This window comes from Schistocerca piceifrons, unplaced genomic scaffold, assembly GCF_021461385.2.
Source record: "Schistocerca piceifrons isolate TAMUIC-IGC-003096 unplaced genomic scaffold, iqSchPice1.1 HiC_scaffold_835, whole genome shotgun sequence".
NCBI lineage: Eukaryota > Metazoa > Arthropoda > Insecta > Orthoptera > Acrididae > Schistocerca > Schistocerca piceifrons.
The window spans coordinates 524,130-549,890 of NW_025729097.1; the positions used below are offsets into that span (position 1 = coordinate 524,130).

Here is a 25,761-nt window from a genome sequence, read left to right on the forward strand (position 1 = left end):
GTGGTCTAGCCCAGTTTTAGTCGTTCCAAAGAAATCTATAGACCGGAGAAAAATCCTATCGCCTCTGTGTAGACATGCGAGCAGTAAACAAGGTTACTACCCCAGATCATTATCCATTACCCCGGATCGATGAAACACTCGATCGTCTGCGCAATTGCCGGTACTTCACAACATTAGACATGCGCAGTGGGTATCAAATTCCAATTGCTCCTCAAGATCGAGCTAAGACAGCTTTTGTAGTTCCTGGTGGCTTATATGAATTCTTAAGGATGCCTTTCGGGCTTCGCAACGCGCCAGCAACCTTTCAGCGATTTGCAGATCTGCTATTACGTGGGTTGAAACCTACTATGTGCCTTGTGTATCCATTGCTGAACATGCTGAACGTCTACGCAGTGTACTTTTGCGATTGAAAAATGCTAATTTAAGCTTAAAATTAGAAAAATGTTCTTTTGCTCAATCACAAGTGCAGTGTTTAGGTCACGTCATCAGTTCCAGCGGAGTCAAGCCAGATCCACGATTAACTGAAGCAGTAGACACTTTTTTCCTATTCCAACAAATTTAAAGGAATTGCAATCCTTCCTTGGTCTTGCAAATTATTACCGCCGTTTTATTAAAGATTATGCTACTATTACCAAACCTCTTACTAAATTGTTGAAAAAGGGTACTCCTTTTGTGTGGAAGGATGAATGTTCGACCGCCTTTCAAACAGTGAAAACTATTTTAACTAGTTCACCTCTACTTGTTTACCCAGACTTCACTGAACCTTTTATTTTATCTTGTGACGTACCTAATTTTGCTGTAGGATGTGTCCTACGCCAAATGCAAGATGGTGAGGAAAAATCCGTTGTGTATGCCTCTCGTCAACTGAATAAAGCAGAAACTAATTACAGTACTACAGAAATGGAATTGCTTGCCCTTCTTTTTGGAATTAATTATTTTAGATGTTACCTTTATGGTCGCAAGTTTACAGTTCTTACCGATCACTGTGCTCTGCAGTGGTTATTGGATCTTAAAGACCCTAGCAGCAAACTTATGCGCTGGGCCATGAAACTGTCAGAATATGATTTTGAAGTTCGGCACAAGCCTGGACGGTTGCATCAAAATGCTGATGCGTTAAGTAGAAAAGTGCGTGTCATTCAATCAGATGAGGTATCAATTCAAGAGTTAAAAGAAGCACAGCAGGTGGACGTTCAGTGTCACAGATACGCCACCTTGCCAAAATTTGAAGTAATAGATGACCTTTTGTATCGAAAAACTCCCCATCGAAATCATTTGATAATACCGAAATGCTTGCAGCAGCGTATAATACGGCAATGCCACGATACAATGCAAGCGTGTCACAGCGGAAAACGCGCTACGAACGCTCGAACTGCGACACGTTATTGGTGGCAATACGGACAACGTGGCGTGGACAGGTGTGTAAGATGTTGCCTGCCGTGTGCACAGCGAGCGCAAAATAGGCAGCCGCGAGTGCCGCTGCAAACACTTCCTCAGACACCTTCACCCTTCGAAATTCTTGCTTTAGACTTCCAAGGTCCTTTTCCACAGTCGCAACAAGGTAACAAATACATTTTGTCTGTTATTGATCACTTTTCACGTTATCTAATTTTAGTTCCCCTCGCCGACATGACATCTCAAACTGTGGCGAGAGAGTTTGTAAATCGTGTGATACTACCTTTTGGAAGTCCTGATGCCATTTTAACGGATCAAGGAACCAATTTCATGTCTGCTTTATTTGTACACGTTTGTAAACTACTAACAATCAAAAAATGGCGTACAACTCCCTTCCATCCTAAAGCCAACGGTCGCGTTGAACGCGTACACCGTACAATTTGTAAAATGTTATCCTATTATGTTGCAAAAACGCACGCTGATTGGGACAGATATGTACCGTATATTTCTTCTGCATACAACACCCGAATACACGAATCCACGGGCTATACCCCTTACGAAGCTGTGTTTGGACGGCCGATGAATTCGCCGTTCGAAATAGACAAACTACCTCAAGGTGTAGAATTAAAGGAAGTAAAAGGCTTAGCCCGCCGGCTGAAAGCGATCTGGTATAAGGTAAAGAGGAATAATATCAAAGCTACTAATAAACAGTTGCACAGGCAGAACAAAAATGCTGTTTTATCGACTTATCAAACAGGTGATTTAGTGTTACTACGAAACCCGGCAATCAAAAAGGGACGAACTAAAAAGTTCTCTCCCCGCTCTGAAGACCCGTATCGGATTGTACGGTTGACCTCACCAGTCAATGCAGAACTGCAATTAACCGATCGTACGGTGATAGTGCACTTTGACCGCCTGCAACCTTACCACGGTAGGGCTGTGTCACCACAACAGGTCGCAGCCCCCCATCCGCCTGTGTCACCTCCACCTCAAGTGGAACAAAGACGAAGGAGAAAACGGAGGAGATTACCTCCACAGGGTTGTAGATACCCTCTGCGGAATCGACACCCTTATGGGTTGAGGTCGCGTGATTAATCACGCCTAATTGGAGTTTTATGTTATGTTTTATTGCAGCTTAGTTTAAGTCATTTTCTCCAGGGACTTGGAAGCAAGACGTGCCTGGCCACCACGGAGTTTCCAGTCCCGTCATGTATTTTTGCTCATTTTTATATGTATGATTATGTTTTATGTTTTGCAAGCAATGCCACGCATTAGACGTCGCGCAACTGACTTGCTTCAAATGCAACCATTACACTTGGTGTTGGCAGTACCGCGGCTGCTAACTCCGAATGATATTCTTCAATGTCCTCTATTGCCATCTATTTGGCAAACCAGTACATGTGGAGTATTTTTACTCCTAGCTTTTCTTAATACTTGTTACGTTGACGTCTAGTATATTGTACTATATGTCGTAGTTCTGTATCTGCTGCAGCTGATCGTAAGTAATCGGAACAGATAAAGCCAGGACTTGAAATGCATACGCCTCGTTCGCTTTGTTTACGGGACCAGCCGTTGGCGGGCAAAACATCAGCTGTCGCCTCCCCTCCTCTTCAGCGCTGTCCCTTCTCCTCGCCAAGAACTGGCCGGCGGCCATCATTTTTTCTCAGCCAGTAAGAGCGCTCCGCGCGATGACGTATCTTATCACCACGTGCGCTGCCGCCTCCAGCGTCTCGACACGCGGCGCGTCCGAGTAGTTACAAAAACAAACCGCAAATTACTGCCCTATCCCCCGTGTATGACAGACTACAATGCACTTACCATCATTTTATATAACTAACAGCCTTTTTAAAAAACTCTTATGCTAGATAATAAGCAATTTCTAATTGGTCGTTATTTCTGGTGCACGCTAAGCGCGTGATACTCGTCGCTGCAGCAGCGGCCGGCCTCCCGCGGCTGCACGCCGTCCCACGTGTCCGCCGACCTGCCGCTGCCCGCTCGCCAACAGCTCCGAGCTGGTTTCTTTCATGCCGCCGGAAGACACGGCAAACAAAATTCATTCAAACATCCCAATAAATCTTAACATAAATATTAAGTAGATGTGATTCATTGCTTAAATTCTTTTCCTCGTTTTGTTTCACATTAGCTGGATAAATCACACGAAGTTCTTAACGATTTACGTTATTCTGCATACCTTAGTCTGCCAATCCTATACGTGAAGTTTCACTACTGCTTTGATTCACTGTATAAGCTACAAACTACAGCCCTAACCCTCTTACACATCGAACTATGAGGACATTTAACGTTATCTTCCTTGGACAAGGCCAGATATGGGCAAACCAATGCAATGCCACGGGTTTTTCACGCTACTGACGAGGCACCAACGACCAATCGTCCGGGCTGTCGTATATCGGTGGGCGATTGTTCCTTGGTTGCTACGCAGTTATTTTTGCCCTCCCCATTTACTTTACTCTACCGCCGTGGTCATTGTTCTATCCTGTTTTCCTTCTTCTGTCGATGAGGAGGCCCCTCCAACATGTTAGGTACCCTCTTCCGACAGTACCGGTCTTTTAGTCTTACCACCATTTACACCGAGATATTGCTCTCCCTTGTTGCAGTATTGCCCCAAAATATCGGCCGATGATCCATTGTGAGATACGTAATTTGCCTCTAATTAGCCGGTGATGTAAGCGCTACGGGAACTGTGCCTAGTTGTCCTTTCAGTTCAATTTGTTATCGTCAGTTTTAAAACTAACACACACGCAGCCTAGCAGCCAGCCCCAGGTGGCCAGTGTTACATGTTAACGTTGAGCGTTCCGACTACTTACAGTGTTATTATTATACATCATTGTGTTTTTATTTTCCTGTCAATATATGTCATTGTGTTTAATTATGTCATTATGCAAGCGCTAGTGATTTATAGTTCATGACTTTCATTTTATGTAGGTTATGTACTGCGCGCACAAAAAGTGACGCTATTTATGCATGTATGGTATTCTAGCTACAGAGCTATTTTTATTGCTTGAACAGTCGACATTTTCCTAGTACAGCAGGTCGCTAATAACGCCGCTGATACTTTTATTACATGTATCGCAGGAAACCCATGTGCCTACACTAATTCTTATTAAGTCAGACGCTGAACCACGGTATCGCAGATAGCTCCAGTGCACTGCCTACCCCTCAATTATTAGACAGGTTGCCTTAGCACTGTCCGCAGGTTGCTCCACTGCCGCGCAAATTATGTAATCATCAATCCAAGTCGGTAGATTGCACTAATGCACTGCTGAACTTATTAGTCGAGTCACTCGCAGGTAGCTAATTCGCACCGCGAACTTGTACTCACACGTCACCGAATCCTAGGCTCCTCGGTTGACCACAAAACAATTCATACATCAATTACCGTGAGACAATTTGCGCTCACACTACGCCCTTGGCACTCAACCACAAATGAACTGAGCCCCAGACGCTCTTTTATTACATTTTATACAACGCCACTTTCTTCTACATGGCAATTCCATTGCAAAATCATCGGATTCTGCCAAAGATTCAGACACCGTTCCCCAAATGACAGCCTTTTCCATTGCTGAACGGATTCGTTGCTTTTCACCATCTGACAGTGCAAACTGCACTTTTAAAAACAATGTTGTTATATACACACACTGTCAGATTCTACTGATGTAGTCCCTTATGCACTTCGTCAACCGACTAAAAAAACAACATCCGCTGACGGATTTCGTATCCGATTCGGAAGTTTATGTTCGGGAAATATTCCCTTTATTTTATTTCTTGTCAATTATTATTACTTCAGTGTCATGTCTTATTGTTATCAATTTATAGTTATGATTAATGTTAGTACACTTTATGGTTATACGTTATCTTTGTGTCATATTCGGTATTCCCTTTTAATTTTCATTGTTTCTCGACTGGAAGTATCTCTGATAGCACCTATTGGCCTTCAATTCGTATCCGCCATCAGCTACCATTAGTCACACATTTACACAACACTTCATACGCCCAAAAACAACTAACAACACACTCACACTGTTCATATCCACACTACCTTGGTGTAACTTGTAGATGTTACCAGACCTCTATTGTCATATACTAAGTACATGAACAAGGCTCTTATCGGTTATGCCCTCCGCTCTTCGGAAGGGGAAAGGGAAGTACGTACGTATGTACGTTATGTTCAGTAGCAGTTTCTTTTAATCAACGACGTAATCAATTTACCTGTTGAACACTTAAGTTCTGTTAAAATGGAATCAAACGTCTTTGTGACATCAGCTATTCGTTTATTATTGCTTTGCAATAAACTGTTACTTTTAAGTTGCACTTACAATGCCTTGGTCTCGGACGCAGAGCCACTACCGCTCTCCGGCGCTGTTACCTGAGCTCAGCACTCTGCCGGCTCAGCGCTGATAGAGCTGCGCTGCGCCGCCTCCACGGCTTCACACACCAGCCTCTGTATTCACGAGCAACAGACTCGCTCTCGCTAACATTCATTTCCGACTTCAGTACAGTTCATCTCTCTATTGACCACTTTTGTAAGTAAAGATCCTATGATTATTGAGTTAGCTTGAGGTGTCCTACCCTCATTTGGGTTTTCTACAGCTGAAAAACCACTCAATATTATTTCTGAGATTTATGAAGTACTTCACCTGTCTCGCCGTGTCCAGCCTTAGTGGGGTGGGTGCCCCTGCGTAGTGGCCAATGCGTGGGAGGTGCCTAGGCTGTGCAGGTTTGCACCGCGATCACAGGAATCCTTCTCATTTTATTCATTAAAAAAAAAACTTTCTTCGTACAAAATCTCAAATTAATTGACGACACTTGGCCTCCGTTCCATAGCAGGTTGAGAAATTTTTTCCAGCGAGTTACGCTTAGTCTGCACTGCGTAGTACTGCCTCCGCGTTCAGCGTCTTCTTTGCTGACGCGTGATTGACCAGCGGATACTCAGTGTTGAATCACACCATTGTCTTGCCGCCTTGCTACCCCCACGGCTGCCAAACTGTAGCCTGCCTGCCGTGATTCTACTTCGTGGCCTTCTTCATCAGTAAGCGTGACTGAACTGGTCCATCGTCGCTACTTGCCAGGTAACTATTGCTACAACGTTGTACCCCCTCTCTCATCTCTGAATTACTCATCAAGTAAGCCAGGAAATTTTTACTTGTAGGGTCACTAACACTTTCTCTCGCAGTCGACCGTTATCAACATTGGAAGCTGAAAGCAACCTCCCTTCAAATGGCTGTCAATTTATCATCCGCAATGGGAAGAATGTTAATCTCAATGGTTGTCGTCGTCGCCGTTAAGGCGCCTCCATTTCACGTCTACCCTTCCACGTCTGGCGTGCTTTTTGGCCGTCGTCATAATCTGGTGCATACTCCACATTATGCTATTGTGTCAGCTAATGTTAACTTAACATTATTAGAAGAGGAAGACCGTGCTTTATATGATGCAGCTCAGCAATTGTCAAAATATGAAACCTTCTTGACGCAGACGAAGGAACACGAGTTTCTCCGATCTTTGTGGGAAGTGACTAGAATTATTTCAACCCTTCGAAGTCAATTGAACAGTATTAGGGATGCAGTACCACTGCCTCGTTTCAAACGAGCCTGGTTGCCCGTTGGAGGTACATTATTAAAATCTGTCTTTGGGACTCCTGACGAAACAGACGCAAAACGCTGGGATTTGGACACACAGCAAGCGCTTTCGGAAACACAAGTTAATCACGAAGTGTTGGTACATCAACAGGTGCGCCTGACACATCTTGAGAATAACCTGTTAGCCACAACTAGACAAATACAAGTTGTAGCCGACAGATTAACACGACACTATGGTGCACTTGAACAATCCTTTAACCAAGAGTGGACTCATCTTCGCTCGGGATTACGTAATCTAACTATCACATAGGACATTATGAAGACCACGCAGATTCTTTTATTTAATATACACACAGCACAGTTACACGTGCACATGTTACACTCGGCCATTCAACTCGGACTGCAAGGAAAGCTCAGTCCACACCTGTTACCCCCAGAGCCCTTCTTGCACATCCTACACAATGTGTCGCCGCAAATTTTGGCCCCTAAACAAATGCTTTATGCCGTGCGGGAAAGCAACCTCCCCTTTTACTATGCTGCGTTGGAGGTCCGACTTACCCGTAATTCTGACGGTATTCGGATGCGAATGAGGTTTGCCAATCACGTGCGCAAATTGCGAATACGAGTGCCATCAAGTATACACTTTTCCAGTCTGTTGGGCCACCCTTCACCACCATGTTGTTTGGCAGACTCAAGAATTTTTAATAGTTAGTCGGGATCGACAAACTCACGCCACTCTCTCTCGCGCTGAGCTACTCAGTTGCACCCACACAACACATTACTTATGCTCCACGCTAATTTTACACACTAACACTACTGACTGCGAGATGGCACTGTTTTTAGCTGAAACTACTACACCTCCATGTCCTCGTGTTCTAGTCTCACTTCGTCAACCAATAATTCAGCCTGTTGGCAACAGTTTTCTGTTCGCTGTTCCACAGACTGTCACCGCCACCGTTCAATGTCAGAGACTGAATCGTACCGGGTAACACTGAATAATAGTGGCCTAGTGTATAATAGTTCAAGATGTGACGTATACGCTGCTTCTATGAGGATATCAGCTCAATTGCACTCCACCTTTCATGTCACCATTCCCACATTTACCTTATACCTTCCTGAACTCTCTTTTAAAATCCATCACCATGAGAAGCTGAAGAATTTACCGAATACCAATGATTCAGATCTACTCCAATCGATCAATCACCTCCTTACCCAGGAACACAACCAAGTTGCTCTTGACCGAGTGGCCTCACACATTGCTGATTGGCACCAAACCAAGCGATTAACCACCGCTGTATTACCCAGCGCTGGTTCGGTAATCATCACTGTAATGATTGTGATTATTAGTATCCTGGATACTCTGTAAAAGAGGGTTTTGCAAATGTTTCACTTCCTTCCGAGAAGTAGTACCGCCCCCACAACCTGAATATCACACCTGAAACTACCTGCCAACCTTGGTGCATGCGATCAGGCATGACCCCCCCCTTAGAATTAAGTTGTAGTCTAGGTGTCAGGTCAATGAGCTAATTTTGTAATGGATTTGTATTTCTATGTAAAGTCTATGGAATCACAATTTAACTGTCGAGTCTTAACCCTCATGTAAGTCATTTTGTTTTCTCTTTAACTTTTTGTCATTTTGTAATGTTCTCATTCAGCCACTCGGGCAATTACCATTGTAATCCTAGATTTAAGAACTCAAAGTAACATTACGGGGGAAACCCCCCTTGTGACTGTTAGGCCTGGGAGCGTTCTCTCACCCCCACGAGGGTGGAGTGTTTCAGTGTGTTGTGCTCCGGTGCCCCTCACCATCGCCTCGGTACCCACCACCACTCACACCGCCGACACACACTCACAGCACGGCGCCGCCCCACTGCCGTCGCACCAACTTCACAAGTTTGTTATTCAAGAGCCTTCCTTCAGGCCACTCTGTAACTTTTGCACATATTGATATCACTATGTTATGGATGTTAATTTCTGGGACCCTTCATAATGATCATATATATTTTTAAATGGAATAATCAATTAGAATAAGCTCCATTTTCATCCAGAGAGCCTTCTTCGGAAGGGGAAAGGATGTGCAGGGAGGAGACCCCCCAAGAGGGATCACTGCCGACAAAATTTTATTAAATAAAATTTTCCATGCATAATGTTCGGCCGTAGCTTGTGGCATACTGTGGTGGAAGGTGCTGGCCGGAAGACCACGGTCGGCACATTCCTGCCACGTGCTCCTCGGTCAGACTCAAGTCCCACGGGTCGGTTGCGCTGACGGGGGTACGCTACTAGCAAGGCGCGTTGGCGGAATCAATCCTCCAATAAGAGGCTAATCGTGTGATCACGTGGGGACGCGGCCGGGAGCGGCGAGGGCGGCTCGGAAACAGCTCCGCGCTCTCTTAGCTTCTGACCTCGGCCCCGAGTAGTCGCCCCTCCGGCCTCTGCCTCTCTGATGAGCAGACGGCAACCCCTCTTGGGGCTGCTCGGCCCTACGTAGGCACCAATGTATCATCGTTACAGGAATAAACTGGGTCCACTCCACTTCATTACTTTTCGTTTTACAACGCCCTCCGCTCCTGACTTCTATCATGACGAACACTACAAACTCATTATGAAACGCTTCGTGTCAGAACTAAAAATGATAAATGCATTAGTTTTTACCGGAATTGTGGAGATGCACAAAACAACATTTCCCAAGTCGTTTGTGTGTACAGGGGTGTGGCAGCTCACGCAGTAAGGAACACGGGTGACGTCACCAGTTCTTCCTTAAGGCTTACGATTGTGTCAGCCATGAAGACCTATGGCACAACTCTTGCACAAACTTTTAGTGAACGTTTTACAAACTCCATGAGAAAGCTATTAGCCACTATAGGTTGTGTAACACCTGTCAAAAAAAAAAAAAAAAAAAAAAAGGTTCAAATGGCTCTGAGCAATATGGGACTTAACTGCTAAGGTCATCAGTCACTCACTTAGAACTACTTAAACCTAACTAACCTAAGGACATCACACACATCGATGCCCGAGGCAGGACTCGAACCTGCGACCGTAGTGGTCGCGCGGTTCCAGACTGTAACGCCTGTTTTCTGAGTTGATTACTTCATTTATTGTAAAATAATTTTGACTGCCCTATTTTAATAGATTGTGCTGTAGATTCACATGTATTTACTTAATTCGAAAAGTCAGTCTGAAGAATATCGTGTTTAGTATCCTAAGAAACATTAGCAAGTAAGCTTTTGTTTAATATACGTACATCACTACTTGGTAGTATTCTAACACTAAAAATGGTGGTCTATTTGTGCATTTTATGGCGTCGTAAGAAACTGATGTGGCTCTTGCACAGCTCTTGGGGTTTGAGTCGAATGAAGGAACCCCGCGAACAGAATCGAAATTCAGCCACCACAGAACTCAGATTACAGACTGGTTAATCGCCCTGTCCATTTGTTTCGACACATTCAACACGTGGGCGACACACCAGGCCCTTGACAACACAAAGACGCTGGGTAGCTCTGATTTCTGAATTAGGTCCGGCTTGCGTTTTGCGTGTCTGTTTGTTACAGCGCTGACAGTAATCAGTATTTAAAGCCAGTTTAATGTTGTCGTATACGACATCTGCACACGCAGCACTTTGAATGTGTTGGCGGCGCAGCTCCAAGACGACCGGCGGAACGGAGTACAGGACACAGTGGGCAGTGGAAACCTGTTGCTCCAGTTTATCGTTGTGCCTGTTGCCTGTCGAAATAGAGAGTAAAGTTTGTACTGGATGAAAGTCAGATACGTCTTTCAAAAAGAGCTCCACACCATCAGCGTATGCTCTGCATGTCACTTTCCTTGTTTCTACTGATATGCCATTTATTGTTTTTTCAACCAATATGAAGAAGACGAACGAGGCTGAGACATACACGAGCACTGAAAGCAGACAGCCTTGCCTGACAGGCCTACGAGTTGCCACAGCACCTGTTTTTCAACACTTGATATGTATTTTTGTAGAACTTGCATTGCTCAGTAAATCGATCGCCAAATCCAAGTCTGTGCACGAGTTGACGTAGCTGTTTGCATCTGACACTATCAGTAAACGTGTGGGCACTGGAGCGGAAGAACCGCGGCTGGGTCACGTGCTCCCCCGTGCAGGTCCGCATTGACGCTGATGGCTAATAGATTTAGCATATGGCAGGTTTTAATTTCGATACTAGGATTTTTACAACGAGTTTTTAATCGGCATTTAGGAGAGTTATTGGGCGAAGATGTCCCTCCCTATGACTACATGTTCGCTTTGGTAGCACAATAATCGTTTCCTCCAAGTAATTCTGAATTTCGGTGGCAGCAATAACTTCATTCACATTCCCTGTAAAACAGGTTCCAATAAAGTCCCAATGCGTTTGGTAAAGTTGATTTGGGCACACGTCTACATCCACATCTACATGGATACTCTGCAAATCACACTTCAGTGCTTGGCAGAGGGTTCATCGAACCACCTTCACAATAGTTCTCTGTTAAGCCATCTCCAAAACAGAGCGGAGAAAACAAACACCTATATCTTTCCGTGCGAATCCTGACGTCCCATATTTTATTACGGTTATCATATCTCCCTCTGTAGGAGAACAAAGTATTTCCGCAGTCGGAGGAGAAAGTTTCCCGACTGAAATTTCGTGAAAAGATCCCGGCGCAATGAGAAGTCCCTTTGCTTCAGTGATGTCCACCACAAACCCTGTACCGTGTCAGTGACACTGTCTCCTCTATTTGTCGATAAGACAAAACGTGATGCCCTTCTTTGAGCTTTTTCCATGTACTCCTTCAATCCTATCTGGTATGGATGCCACACCAAACAGGGCAGCCAAGCGTAGTGTTGCGAGGTGCCGGGGCTAGCAGTGTATTTAACACTAAATTCTTCGAGAATCTTCATATATAAATGATGCTCTAAGCCCCCCCCCCCCCCCCCCCCCCCCACATTCTAACTACGACTTTTGCTGTTGCACATGGATTAAAAAGAAACGCGAACTGTCCGCAGCTCGTGGTCGTGCGGGTAGCGTTCTCGCTTCTCACGCCCGGGTTCCCGGGTTCGATTCCCGGCGGGGTCAGGGATTTTCTCTGGCTCGTGATGACTGGGTGTTGTGTGATGTCCTTAGGTTAGTTAGGTTTAAGTATTTCTAAGTTCTAGGGGACTGATGACCATAGATGTTAAGTCCCATAGTGCTCAGAGCCATTTGAACCATTTTGAAACGCGAACTGGCTGTAATAGACCCTGCAAGTGGAGTAGAAAAGAGTTTGGCACCTGCAATAATTTAATTTGACAGACATTAATTAAATAAAGGAAAGTTTCAGTAATGTAGTGAGAAATGAAAGGGTTGCTCTACCGATTAACAGAATGAAAGTTATGTCCAAAATATCAATATATGATTTATTATGACTAAACTCAAAATAATAGACAAAACACATGAAACATTTACAATACATCAAATTGGTTCAAATTGGATACTCAAATAAATGCTGTGAAGGTGAAGTTGTCCCTAAACTAGACTGTGACATTTATGACGAAGTGGTATGTGGAGCCAATTCCTTGCAACTCAAATCTTAAGAGAAAACACACAGCCAACCCAACATTAATGGCTGCTACCCAAGACAGAACAAAGTTAGAAAAAGACGAACAGGCGCGCTCTGCTGGGCTCTGATTATCACCTAGGAAAATCCCTGTCTGCCGGTGCTGCGGACATACGTTACCAAACTGTCTTCTTAACTGCCAGAACACGATCTGGCGTACCGGAGACGATGGCTGGTTGCTTCGACGTCCTGTTATGGTGATGATAATGTCGCGAGTATAACCCGAAACGAATTATCCTGGCATGGTTGTTCCAGACCTAAAGACTTCCTAGCAATACAAATGCGCCTCTGAGGGAGACGAAGAAGGCTCGCCACACAATCACTGATGGTACAGTGATTGATTTTAACAAGCGAAGTCACACAGTAACTCCGATACAGTCAACATTAGCCAAAACTGCTCAAGACAGACAACATAGGCCTCTTGTACACAGAACGCTCAATTGCCAACTGTACTCGGAAAGTCACGTTGAAGTCGAAACTTCAGCAACTTCGTCAAACAGTTACAATTAAATAAAAGTATATTAGACAGCCAACGGAAAGCAGGCTGACCAGAGCAGCGAGAGCTCAGTCTTGTAACCTACTCCGACCGAAAGGCGAGAGCCGACTACTAGAGCACCCGTACAGGCCGAACACAGAACATTCCCCGCCCCCACGACAGTGGCCGTGGTTAAACGTTCCAATCAGCAACTCGAAAACCGGCGGAAAATTCCACTCTATTGCCGGAGCACTACCATTCCACCAATGGAGATTCTTGGCGCCAATTACTGCGCTGATTTTGCTACGTCACGGAGCTATGCCCTGAGCAAGCCAATCACAGTTACTATACGGCAGAAAGCGCGGGAATTTGCCCGCCAAGACTGCCTGGGAACACAAGTCATTTCCCACGCCTCGCTGGTAGCCCGCCAGAAAGTGTTTTCGCTTTCTGCGAAGTAACGGAACCTCTAGCCCAGCCGCTACTTCAGGCCCCTGCGGGCGTGTCTTTTGACCATGTCGGCGTCTGGAAAGCATTCACTCGACTCCCTCACACCCTTTCAAAATCAGAAGAGCCCGCCTGTCACCGGACCACCTGGGTGACGAGAGACGCTGCGTGGGAAGTCCGCGTGTGAAGTGAATAGCAACTTTGCACCGCATGCAATTAGAGAGGAAAATCGTAAGATAGAAATATGAGAGGGGGCTCATGCCACCTCTCAGTGTAGGCAATCTCTTTCGTACACCGCGCTGTGTCTTCCAAGTTTTCCGCCAATAAATTGCAGTCTTTGTTGGCTTTCCTCACAACATTTTCTCTGTGTTCTTTCCAATTTAAGTTGTTCGTAATTGTAATTCCTTGGTATTTAGTTCAGTTTACGGCTTTCAGCTTTGTTTGATTTATCGTGCATCGAAGTGTGGCGGAATCCTTGTACCACTCATGTGGATGACACCACACTTTTCATTATTTAGCGTCAATTGCCAATTTTCGCACCATGCACATGTCTTCTCTAAATCGTTTTGATCTTCTGATGTGTTTACTAGACAATAAACGACAGCATCACCTGCAAACAACCCAAGACAGCTGCTCCACTTGCCTTCTAAATCGTTGGTATAGATAAGCAACAACAGGGTGTCTGTGACACTACTTTGCGGATCAACAGAAATAAGCTGTTTTACTCGATGACTTTCCGTCAGTTAGTACGAACTGTGACATATCTGACAGGAAATAAGAAAATACAGTCGCATATCTGAGACGATATTCCATAATCACGCAAATTGATTTCAAGTCGCTTGTGAGGTAAAGCGCCAAAAGACTTCTGTAAATCCAGAAATACGGAATCAATTTGAAATCACGTGACAATAGCACTCAACACTTTTTGTGACTAAAGGGGTAGTTGTGTTTCACAAGAACGATGTAGTCTAAATCCATGTTGACTGTATGTGAATAGACCTGCTGATTAATTTTTGGATATTGTTTTAAAAATTGTCTAAAGTCATCACTGTCAACTGGGATCTGCGGGCATTCGATGTGTTTCGAGCTGAGTGAGGTTTGAACCTGCAGTGACGGGGAAGACAATGCAGAAGGGTCAGTCGGGCTGCGGGCGGAAAGAAGAGTGGGCGTGTTCAGTTATGGCGGTCTCCGTTGTGAAACGGTCGCCATTCTCGAGCTCAACACACGGAAGCAAGCTGTTGTGCATTTTGCGTGTTTCGTTTTGAAAGTGCTTCAGTGCGATATTTTCATCTGGAAATTTCCTGCAGGCCTTGCCCAGCAACTCACCCCCTAATGTGTTGTGTTTTGAAGTACATTAATTCTGCCTTGATCTGTTTAAGTTGACAGTGTGGGTCGCTATCATGAGTAGCAGAAGGCGTAGTGACACCTGAAGCAGTGTCTGTGAAGTTGGGCTGCGTCACAACAGCAGCCGAGGAGGGGCCTTTCGTACAGCAGGCCTGGCGTAACTCGCCTCTGCAGCCGTGACTGGGTTTAAATTTTGCCGCTTGTGTCGACAAATTTTCATGGTACCAGTGATTTCGGAACAGAGGTCCCGAAGAGGAAGATAGCTGGTATTGAATTTCTAAAGAGAAGGAGGTCCGTTTGTGAAGGTAATCTTAGCTTTAGACGCATTTCGAAGCCACAATCATCCGTAAACTCAACAGGAAAAATTTCAATTTGAATTAGATCACCGGTTAGACTTCGTGAAACGTACTTTCGGTCTACTCTGCTCACCACACTTTAAAAAATGTGCAAAATCATTTTGATCTTAACGGAGAATGCGCCACACGTCAGTTAATTAGTTGCTGTAGTTCTGCACATTTATTAAGTGTTATAGTTTCGTCTGCAGATCCAGCACACAATTAAAATCCCTACCACATATTATGCTACTATTTGAATTTGGGAGGAGAGTTGAGATATGATGACTAAAAACATCCGATCGTGCACGTGTAAAGTTAGCCCCGATGGCGCGTCAATATTTATAATGAATGCCTCACCGACAGAACATGCAACTGCGTCTCCGCTGGGCTAGAGTTGGAAATTTTTAACAGGAAAAGGAATACCCGTTGCTCAGTTGATTACTGGTTCGATATTAATCATAGCTTCCAAGTCAGGCAATGTTCCCATTCCTGTCGTTGAGACTTGCTGCAGAAATATGACGTCAAACGTGCCATGTTGTATTAAATCACCTAGCGCACCAATTGTAACAGGTTGTTTTCGGATTAGTATACAGTGTTAGCACACGGTAGAGTGACAGTGCACAGATGTAAAGTCCTGTGACATAACTGCGAAATTGCTGGGAGAACGGGACGTTAATTGACAGCTGGGTGCTGATGTCTTTGATCACGGGTAAATTTTAAACTGTTGAGTAGAACTGGAACTCGAATCGCTAAACAGTATTACAGATTTTGTATGAGAAGTGGTCATCCTGATTTAGTTTAGGCTTGGCGCAAATTGAGACGCGTATAGCGCGTGTGGCGCGACGCAGCGCAGCGGGTGTTTTCGTAACTCCACAGGTTCAAGTGGGACCGCGGAAACTGCGACGCGACGCGACTGGGACGCGACTGGGACGCGACTGCGCCAGGTCGCGCGGCGTTGTGGTTGCGGCACAGTTTCTCGCGCGTGCCTCGCTAGCAGCGTGGGAAATTTCAGGCGGGGAGCGGAAAAGTAGCCCGGCCATACGCTCACATCGGAGCGGCTCATATGAGCAGTGGTAGCACTGCCCATACGATAAATTTTTGCCTTACTGTGTACTAAATTTTATTGCCGTTGGGTAGTCTTTCGTTTTTCGCCATTTAAACGATTCAGCTTCCTTCGTTAGTACATTATACTTTTCTGTTACTTATATCTGTATAGTTCTGTTTTGTTTTGTTTTTCTTCTGTAAAGAAAAATGCATACTTCAGTAACTAATGAGCCATTGGCCGCTGGAATTGTATCATACGCTTCCGGGATGATTTCAGATTGCAAGAAGAGACAGAGTGTAGTGAATAAGGAAGCAAGGAATATTATAAAATCATGTGATTAAGAAGCAAGGCAGGAAAGTAGAACAAGGTTATCTTCTCGCTGCCTAGTAGGCTAGCGTATCTGTACGATCTGTCACAAAAATTTAGAAAGGGATAATCTCCACAGGTGTGATCCCTTTGTGCTTGTGGTAAAAAGCGTCCAAGATCTGAAGTATAGAAGTTTCGCTGTGATTACTCTGATATGGATGTAATAATGTAATACGACACACTGTACTACATGCATGTGAACAACATATTTCAACTGCAAACTAGAAACAGTCGAAAAGCAGTCGCAAATAACAATGTTTTAATTGGTTCGCCGTGATGAGAAAAAGCATTTCAATTGTTGTATGCGCATTATCAGTATTAATAAACTAATTATACAACGGACTACACAAAAGAAGGAAATGGTCGGTATTATTACGAAAGTAGGTTGGCTGGTTCAAATGGCTCTGAGCACTATGGGACTTAACATCCGAGGCCATCAGTCCCCTAGAACTTAGAACTACTTAAACCTAACTAACCTAAGGACATCACACACATCCATGCCCGAGGCAGGATTCGAACCGGCGACCGTAGCAGTCGTGCGGTTCCGGACTGCGCGCCTGGAACCGCTAGACCACCGCGGCCGGCACGAAAGTAGGAATGTTATGATTAGATATATTTAATTTGTTGAAATGTACTACTTACAAAGGCAGATCTACTTTCATGACAATGTTTATCGAACTCCAAGTCACACGGCACACATGGCTAGCTTGTGCATTCCTGTCACGCGCATTATCCTGCTGACAATACACTGACCATTGTGTTGTGCGACAGATCAACTATTTTTCTCAATAACAACTATTATATTCGCGATCAGACATCGTCAGTTTGGCAAGCCGTAGGTGAGTAAACAGTATCTGGCATGTGCCTACGATTCCGCCTGAAGGAACGCTCGTCATTATTTTAATGCTGCTCAGATCAGGAGAAGGAATAAAATCCTTTGGTAAGTTTCCATTCCAGTCACTCAGTGTTAAAAATACGATAGGTTACAGGGATTCTACCAAAATTCCAACAGAATTGGCAATCTATTTTTGTGTTAATTGTTAACCTTTTCTCAGTCGAAGAAGCATCACCGTTTGTGAGTAACGGCCACATTTCTCTTGGTGACTGGTTTAATTGTACGTCCTTTGTCACAGTGTAATTTGCCAAACTCATCTCACAGCAGCTATTGCGACAGAATTCCGAAACGGAGTGCCTCATTAACCAAGTAATTGGCAATCACAGAGCAACAATAGCTTACGAAAAACCTCATAGTGTCGGTTTGCAGTAACATAAAAGAAGAAATTTCATCTTTATTTTCATAGTAGGAAGCTCTTGTTTCGCTAGGTGACGATAACTCTTAAAAAATTACAGTCACTGGAGTGAAATAAATAGAAAGGGAAGCATAAGTACTGATATATCGCCGTAGATAAGAAAGTTCCGTGTCTTTAAGATTTGGCAAAACACTCTCCTCCTTGTGTGCTACCATTCGCCAAACATTCGTATCGATGTCTCGAGCGGTTTAGGAGATATGAGAGATGTTGCGAGTATTTCATTCTCGCGGGCGTGAGATCAGAAGTGAGCGCGCTACATGGGATCCATTTTCTCGAGATCGGAGGCAGATAGAGATCTCCTCCCAAGTCTAAACAAAAATTCAACATGTTAGCTAAATTTCATAAGCAGCAACATATGGTGTAATACGTACCAAACGCAAAATCAGGGCGACCCCTAATTTTCGTTGCAAACTTTTTGAGTTTTGCGTAGTGTCTTTCTAAAATTGTGTACATCACAATAAGAATGGTCATTAGCGTGGTGATGGGCACTTCGCCACGAAGCTGATACATAACGATACAAGTAAGGCAAAAATCAAATATTTTCGGTGAACAGTTTGTGTAGAATCGTTTGAGGAAGATAACAGGCTGCGCGCGCCTCGGTTCTGTCAGCGCAGAGCGTCGCCAGCCGGCGCGTGCGCGTCGCAGTGTGCGCTGCAGCCGCGCGGCCCGTGCGTGTCGCGCTATATAGTGTCGGGTCACGTGACACGCGCTGTACTCGTCTCACTTTGCCTAACGCTGCCACTCACGGCGCATTTATTGCTGCGCCGTCACGTATGCGACTTCAGTAGTCGACTCCCATCGGCCCTGCATTGCTCTACTACAGCAATACATTCTGTGCAACCGCTATCTATGTCTGAGAAGACTATGCAACCCTAATTCGTACCCAAGTAATGATGAATTATCGTAGAGTACAGCACAGAACACGAAAAACAAAAAGATACAGGAAACAGGGCGACAGCCTTCAAAAATTCCTGAACTTTGGAATCGGATTTGAGTCTGTGTGTTTATAAGCCACATCTGATTGTAACTACTGTGTTCAAAATGTATAAAGGAACATGGCTGAAAGGGTTAGTGTACTCATGACAAATTACTGTGGCTGTTCTTATAGCGTTCTGCTCATGTTTTCCGACAATACGTTTTTGTTTCTTTCTTTATTTCTTTTCTTGGTACTCCCACTACGTTCCAACACAATACTTGGAGTCATTTTACGTTTCACAACACTTCTTCAGAAATAGCAACGGTTCAACTACAGAAAGAGAAAGGTAAGATAAAGTGCTTTAAGTATTTGGTAGATGGCATGGTAATACAATCACCATTGAAAGGGCACTGTTCCAGGAGTAAAGCCCTTTCATAAATGATGCCATTGTAACTGAGTCGCAGCAACACATTTCAGGTATCGGCAATAAAGCCATTTTCTTACAAAAATATCTATCTGTGTGTATAGGATCTGTGACCGTGCTTAACTCATTTTGTCAAAATTTGGACTAAGGCCCTTTCAAAAATGATTCTTCAGTCAACTGTACCCCATTACAGTAAACGAGACAAATGAAGACGTGACGCAGTTGTCGACAATACACGGCTCTCCTCATCGGCCCACGCCGTATCCCGGCAACGGTTTGAGTCGAGTCGAAAGGCGAGCAAGGCGGCTGTTGCTGTCCCCGTTGCCAGCAGAGTCTGCAGAGACAGAGAAATGCGGCAACAGCGCGGAGCAGCGGCAGCGGTCTGTGCCGAGTCACCGACCAGCGTCTGATGTCTGCCAAAGCACGGCCACCGAAAGGACTGCACCTTCCTGCGCATGCGTAACATTAATTCTCGACTCCTGCATGTTTAATAAATATGGAGATCTTAGACACAGACACAGAATAATATAATTTTGCAAATCAGTCGAGCGGATTATTCATACGAATCTATCTAAGGCAGTCTCTGTAGGAGAAAGATTAATTTTATGTATCTTTTAATCACAGGAAGATCGGGCGTCTGCAGATTATAAATATTCCTACAAAGCTACCATGCCAAGTGCTTTCTTCATTCGATCTTTTGGATAATGTTCGACAACGTTAGCACACCGCCATGGTTTCTTGAAACACGCGTCCTCCATGGACCTATCGTAAGGCATAATTAATTTTTACAAGATTTTCCACCAGCCTAGATATGAATTTCAGGCATTAAGTACTATTCCACCCGTCAACTTTGACTAGCGACGTCGTGACATCAGCGGTCTACGATGCGAAAGATGAAAGTGTCCCGTCATTAAATGTTATCTGCGGTTGTCTCGGTGCCTGACGTAAGCTGTGCCGGTTATTGTAAATATGTCGCGATTTCCGATGGTATGGTTAGGCAGCACCGCAACCTAAGCGCGCAGCTTAAACTGATGCCAGTGAATCAAGCAGCAATCGTATTTGTAATCTTCGTTCTCATAAAATATTTAGCTACTTCTTTCCCAATAAGATATGATTTCCGAATGTGAGGTCGGGCAGGAATCGAAAGAACAGCATAATTGGTGTGAATGGAACGGTTAGCTCGCATATTTATAATCTTGATTCCCACGAATATTTGGCTGTATTTTTCCGCAAACTGCACGATTTATAAGGATGAGGTTAGGCAGGAGACTAAGAGGACAGATAGGCCTATACAGGTAAATTGTAGGTCTCTACTGCACGGTGCGTTATTTTTGCTGGCATTTCATTAAGTATCTACTGTTATTACATTTTAAGAATTTTTTTTTTGGTTCTTGTCTTTGTACTTGAGTCGTCTAGATCAGGTTTAGTTATGGATTCCGGAATTTCTTATTTGTCGGAGTACTACAGAATGCGACAGTAGCAACAGAAATACAGTGATACATAACAGCACTAACCAATTGCAAAAACGCTGAAAATAATGAAACTTGGACTCGATATGTGGAACTGAAATATGTAGCTCAATTCTCGTGACCGGTTAGAACATTCGTCACTTTTTATGAATTTTCCTTACCTCTGCAGTGTTTCTTTTTGGAATTCTGTGTTTATTTCTCCTTATTTCCTGCTTATGACCTCTTTTTATAATTGAATTTGATCAACTATAGATAGCTTAGAACCTAAGACAATGGTACGTCGTTTCTCTTCTTCCCAGAATCTCTTTATGCATTGGCTGGCGGCCTGGCTCTGTTCATTTGACATCAGCCTCCTAGATTGTGAGTTTTGTTGTCGGACAAGAAATTTTGCACTACTGACCTGTAGCCTGAAATTCTCCCTGTCTTGTCTGGTGTCTTCTGTGACGTCCGGTTTTCTCGTATCCTTTCTTGGCTGTTCCAGCCACCTCGTGATGTTTTTTAATTTGGAAATACGAGATTAAAATTTTTATCCAATAGCCAGTAGTCATTCGTACAATGACCGTAAAACTTTCATCTCCTCTTTCTTATTGAGTCTGCGATTGTTCCTATATTTCTCTATAGCTCTTCATTTCTCCTCTTCGTCAGGCTATTTATTAGCTTAGTTCTTTTGTGGCCCTGAAGTCTTTCTGCATATCCAGTTCTTCTCCTTCACCTCTTGTACTCGGTGTTAGGCATTTAGATCTGCATGGTGCATTCGGTGTAATTACTGTTGCGTGGTGTTAAATTTTTGCCTGGAATGATACTGATTTTTTATTATATCGGTTTTGGGTGAGTTTGTTTGCTAATTCAATTTTCCTCGATCTTTCTTTGCTTGTAGTGTTATCTAATCCATTTGATTGTATCCATTCTCTTCGATACTTAAACTTATCAACTCTTTGGACGTTTCCATCTTGTGTTTGTATATATTTTTCTCTATTGTGTTTATGTTCAATGCATTCTGTTTTCGTTTTCGGTATTTGTAGTCAGGTTGGAGATGCAATTTTGTACAGTGTTCCTATCATTATCTTTGCATCTGTTTTACCCTTAGAAATCATAGCAATACAGCCAGAAAAAAAAACAAGACATTCCACGTCAGTTCTTGCCCTTTCTACTAGATGGATTCGGTCGATGTTTTTCTCTTGTAGTTCTTTATTCCTCTCTTTCGTGACATTGTCTGAGATCATACTGAAGAGGATCTGTGAGACGTCGTAGCCCTGCCGAACTCCTGTGCTAATTCTGAAGGCTTCAGAAATTTCCTTAGAAATTTAACTTATGAAGTTGTGTCTGTAAGTGTCTGTTTGACTGACTGTCTGCTGATGTTGTCAGCACCTGCTTCTTCCAGTGTTAAGGATACTCTGTCTATTTACAGAACTGTAAGATTTTTTGAAATCAGTGAATGTAACGACTGTATTGAGGTTCTTCATTGTTCTGTGTTTTCAAGTTAAGAATTTGCACTGGGGAAAAACTATTTTTCCTCAACCCCGCTTGGTACTCGCCAGTTGTGCGTTCTGCTTGGTCTTCTGTCTTACTCAGTAGGGAGCTCGGTAGATGTGGGTGCCGCGCGGGATTAGCCGAGCGGTCTCAGGCGCTACAGTCATGGACTGTGCGGCTGGTCGCGGCGGAGGCTCGAGTCCTCCCTCGGGCACGGGTGTGTGTGTTTGTCCTTAGGATAATTTAGGTTAAGTAGTATGTAAACTTAGGGTCTGATGACCTTAGCAGTTAAGTCCCATAAGATTTCACACACATTTGAACAACATATGTGTGTGCCTGTCCTGTCTCCCTTCTTACGTGGCGGATGGATTGTGGCTTGCTTCCAGTCGTCCGGTACTCGTCCTTTCTCCCAGCAGTATTTCGTAACCTCGTAAAAGGTTTCAGCTGCCCGCTACCTCCTAGTTTTCACCTCTCAGCCAATGTCCCGTCTTCTTCTGGCGCCCTGTTGTTTCTCGGCTGGCCACTGTATTGTTGAGTCTAATGCAGTTATATGGCTCTCAAGGTGGGATTTCCTTTTGAGGCTGTCTGAAAGATTGTCTTTGTGTTGGTTCCTCGCAGTTTAGAAGGTTGTTGAAGCATTTTGCTAGTAGTACAGAGTTGTGTTTGTTGTTGGTAGTCATTTTGCCTTTTGAATCTTTCAAGTACAACTGCTTGTACCCTGTTATTACTGCTTTTAAAACTTTTTAGAATTCCTTGTGTTGTTCTGTCTGGAGTCTGTATGTATACGTTTCCCATATGTTCCTAATTATGTCATTTCGCCATTGTTGTGTTTGATTTTAAATTGTCCCTGCCAGAAACACCCACTTTCGCATAACGAGCACCAAAACATATACTGAGATTGGTGAACACAGGATTGTCGTGGCGAAACTGAGAGTTGAAACTCCCTGACGAAAGATTCGTAACCCAAAGACTGGAAACTTGCACAGGTCACACCAATACTTAAGAAACGCAGTAGGAGTAATCCATCAGTTTACAGGGCCATATTACCAACGTCTATTTGCAGCAGGATTTTGGAACATATATTGTGTTCGAACATTATGAATTACCTCGAAGAGAACGGTCTATTAACACACAGTCAACACAACTAGCTTTTATTCACACGAAGTATTGAGTGGTATTGACAAGGGATTTCCGATTGATTTCGTCTTTCTAGAGTTCCAGAAGACATCTGACACTATATGTCACAAGCGGCTTGAAGTCAAATTGCGTGGTTATGGAATATCGTCACAGGCTGGCCAGTGACTTGATTCGTGATTTCCTGTCACAGAGTTCACAATTCGTATTAATTGGCAATTGATCCTAAATAATGAAAAGTGTGAGGTCATCCACATGAGTGCTAAACGCAGTCGGTTAGACTTCGGTTAGAGGATAAATCAGTCAAATCTAAAGGCCGGAAATTGAACTAAATACCTACGAATCACCGTTACGAACAACATAAATTGGAAAGAACGCATAGGAAATATTGTGGGGGAGGAGAACCAAAGACTGCGTTGTATTGCCTGAAGATGCAACAGATCTACTAGAGAGACTGCCTACACTATGGTTGTCCGTCCTCTTCTAGCATACTGCTGTGCAGTGTGGGATCATTACCAGGTAGAATTAACGGACTTCATCGAGAATGTTCAGGGAAAAGCAGCACATTTTGTATTGTCGAGAAATAGGGGAGGCAGTGTCACTGACATGATACAGAATTTGGGGCGGCCATATTTAAAACAAAGGCATGTTTCGTTGCGGCAGAACCTTACCACGAAATTTCGATTACTAACTTTCTCCTCCGAATGCGAAAGCATTTTTTTTTTCGCCGACATCCACAGGGAGAAACGATCATCATCATAAAATAAGGAAATCAGGTCTCGCTCGGAAAGATACATCTGTTCGTTTCTTCCGCATTCTGTTTCAGACTGGAATAATAGAGGATTATTGTGAAAAATGGTTCGATGAACGCTTTGCCAAGCACGTAAGTGTGATTTACAAACTGTCCATGTAGATGTAAATTATGAGTTTACTACGAGTGATATTGTAGTGGACTTTAAAGGACATGCATCGTTCTTTCACTTGCACACGCGAACTGTGATAATTTGTTTCATGCATGTATGTTTTTTTACGTTGTTACTTTCTTTTTTGTTACCTCAATTTATTTGCAATATAGCTTATAGCTATGTAATTAATCGCATGAGCTGCAATCGAATTTTATTGTTTGTATGTATATTACCTGTCTTTTTTGTGATACATTCTTTGGTTTAGGATTGAACATCATTGCCTTTATATGTCGCCTCTAAGTAGCATCTGTGAGTCAGATATGACGTCGATCAAAGCCATAGAGTAGAAAAATGTCTAGTGTGAGCATTGCGTGGTGTGCATGTTGTCAACATTAAGCTGAAACTGTCGCATGATCTCGGGATGCCGTCAAGTCTCGTCGTGTGGAAACATTCCACAATGCATTTCAAATGGCGGCATTCAGACAAGTCGTCAACAGACCGTCACGTCACGTCACGTCACGTCACGGCAGGTCACGTCAAGGTTTCCAGGGAATGAAGTGTCGACGGTATCATCATCTGCTATGTCAGAACAGCTAGTCTCTCTCGAGTAGTAAAAGTGTGTGACTTGGCTTTCAATAAACACGGGATATCTTCAAGAATACTCGGTCTGCTTTTAAATTCCTTCGTCCATTTGTGAAGGGTTGCCCTGCACGGCAAAGGAATTTTTTGCTTTCGCAAATAAGTGTATGCTTTAGGTGACAGAGCTCTGAAAGTAAATTCATGGCCAATGTCCCCTGAATTCCACTTTACCCTTTTATTTTCGTTTAATAGGCATCTTATTTGCGCCGTTGTAAAACACTTTGACAATACACTATTTACACTTTTGTGCAATTTTACTATTTCTTTCACGTCAGATGACTACTCTACCCGCTTCAGCGAAAGAACGCGTTGGAGGTCTTTCGTTTTACTTCGTAAGGCTGCATCACATTTTTCGGTGCCGCTTCTTTCTGTGCATTCAATCTCGGCCCTCAGTTCCTTAATTTCCAAATTCTTATTCGATAGTTCAGTGGGTGCATGAACGCAATCTGTACGTGTGGTTCGGTAGACTTTCTTTTTTCCCCGGTGACAGAGTTTCTAAAGCCGTCAAAGCTCGCTTTTGCAAACTTGTTGCTCCACAGCGTTGTGCACGACTTCCGGATCCCTAAGGAATGAATTTCATTTTAATTTTATTATTCTTCAAATTATTTACCGAGTAGGCCTACTATTCCTAAAATTTTTGACCAAGTACTATGCAACTGCATTAAATTCTCACTAAAAATCAGAATTGACAAAAGCGATTAAATATCACCGGCATAAGCGGCTACAATAGCCTAGTTTGATAAAATGTAAAAATACAATGTAAGAGGAAATACAGGTATACGAACCCATAACCTCCAACATGGGAGTCAGAAACCACACCACTACGCTGCGAAGTCAACTGGTCAGCATCAGCTATTGCTACAGAAGTAAATGTAAACAAATTACGCGAAATATGATGATTTTGTCATTTGAA

General features: G+C 43.7%; 1 protein-coding gene across 1 annotated transcript in view; it reads right to left on the reverse strand.

Moving 5' to 3' along the window:
- Positions 1 to 2,663: 2,663 nt before the first annotated feature.
- The window catches only part of LOC124770902, a 146,858-nt gene continuing 123,760 nt past the window's right edge, over positions 2,664 to 25,761 (reverse strand). Inside the window, exon 7 of the mRNA XM_047249219.1 lies at positions 2,664 to 2,771. Within this exon, the coding sequence (XP_047105175.1) occupies positions 2,664 to 2,771 (108 nt within the window). The remainder of the gene's footprint in view (positions 2,772 to 25,761) is intronic.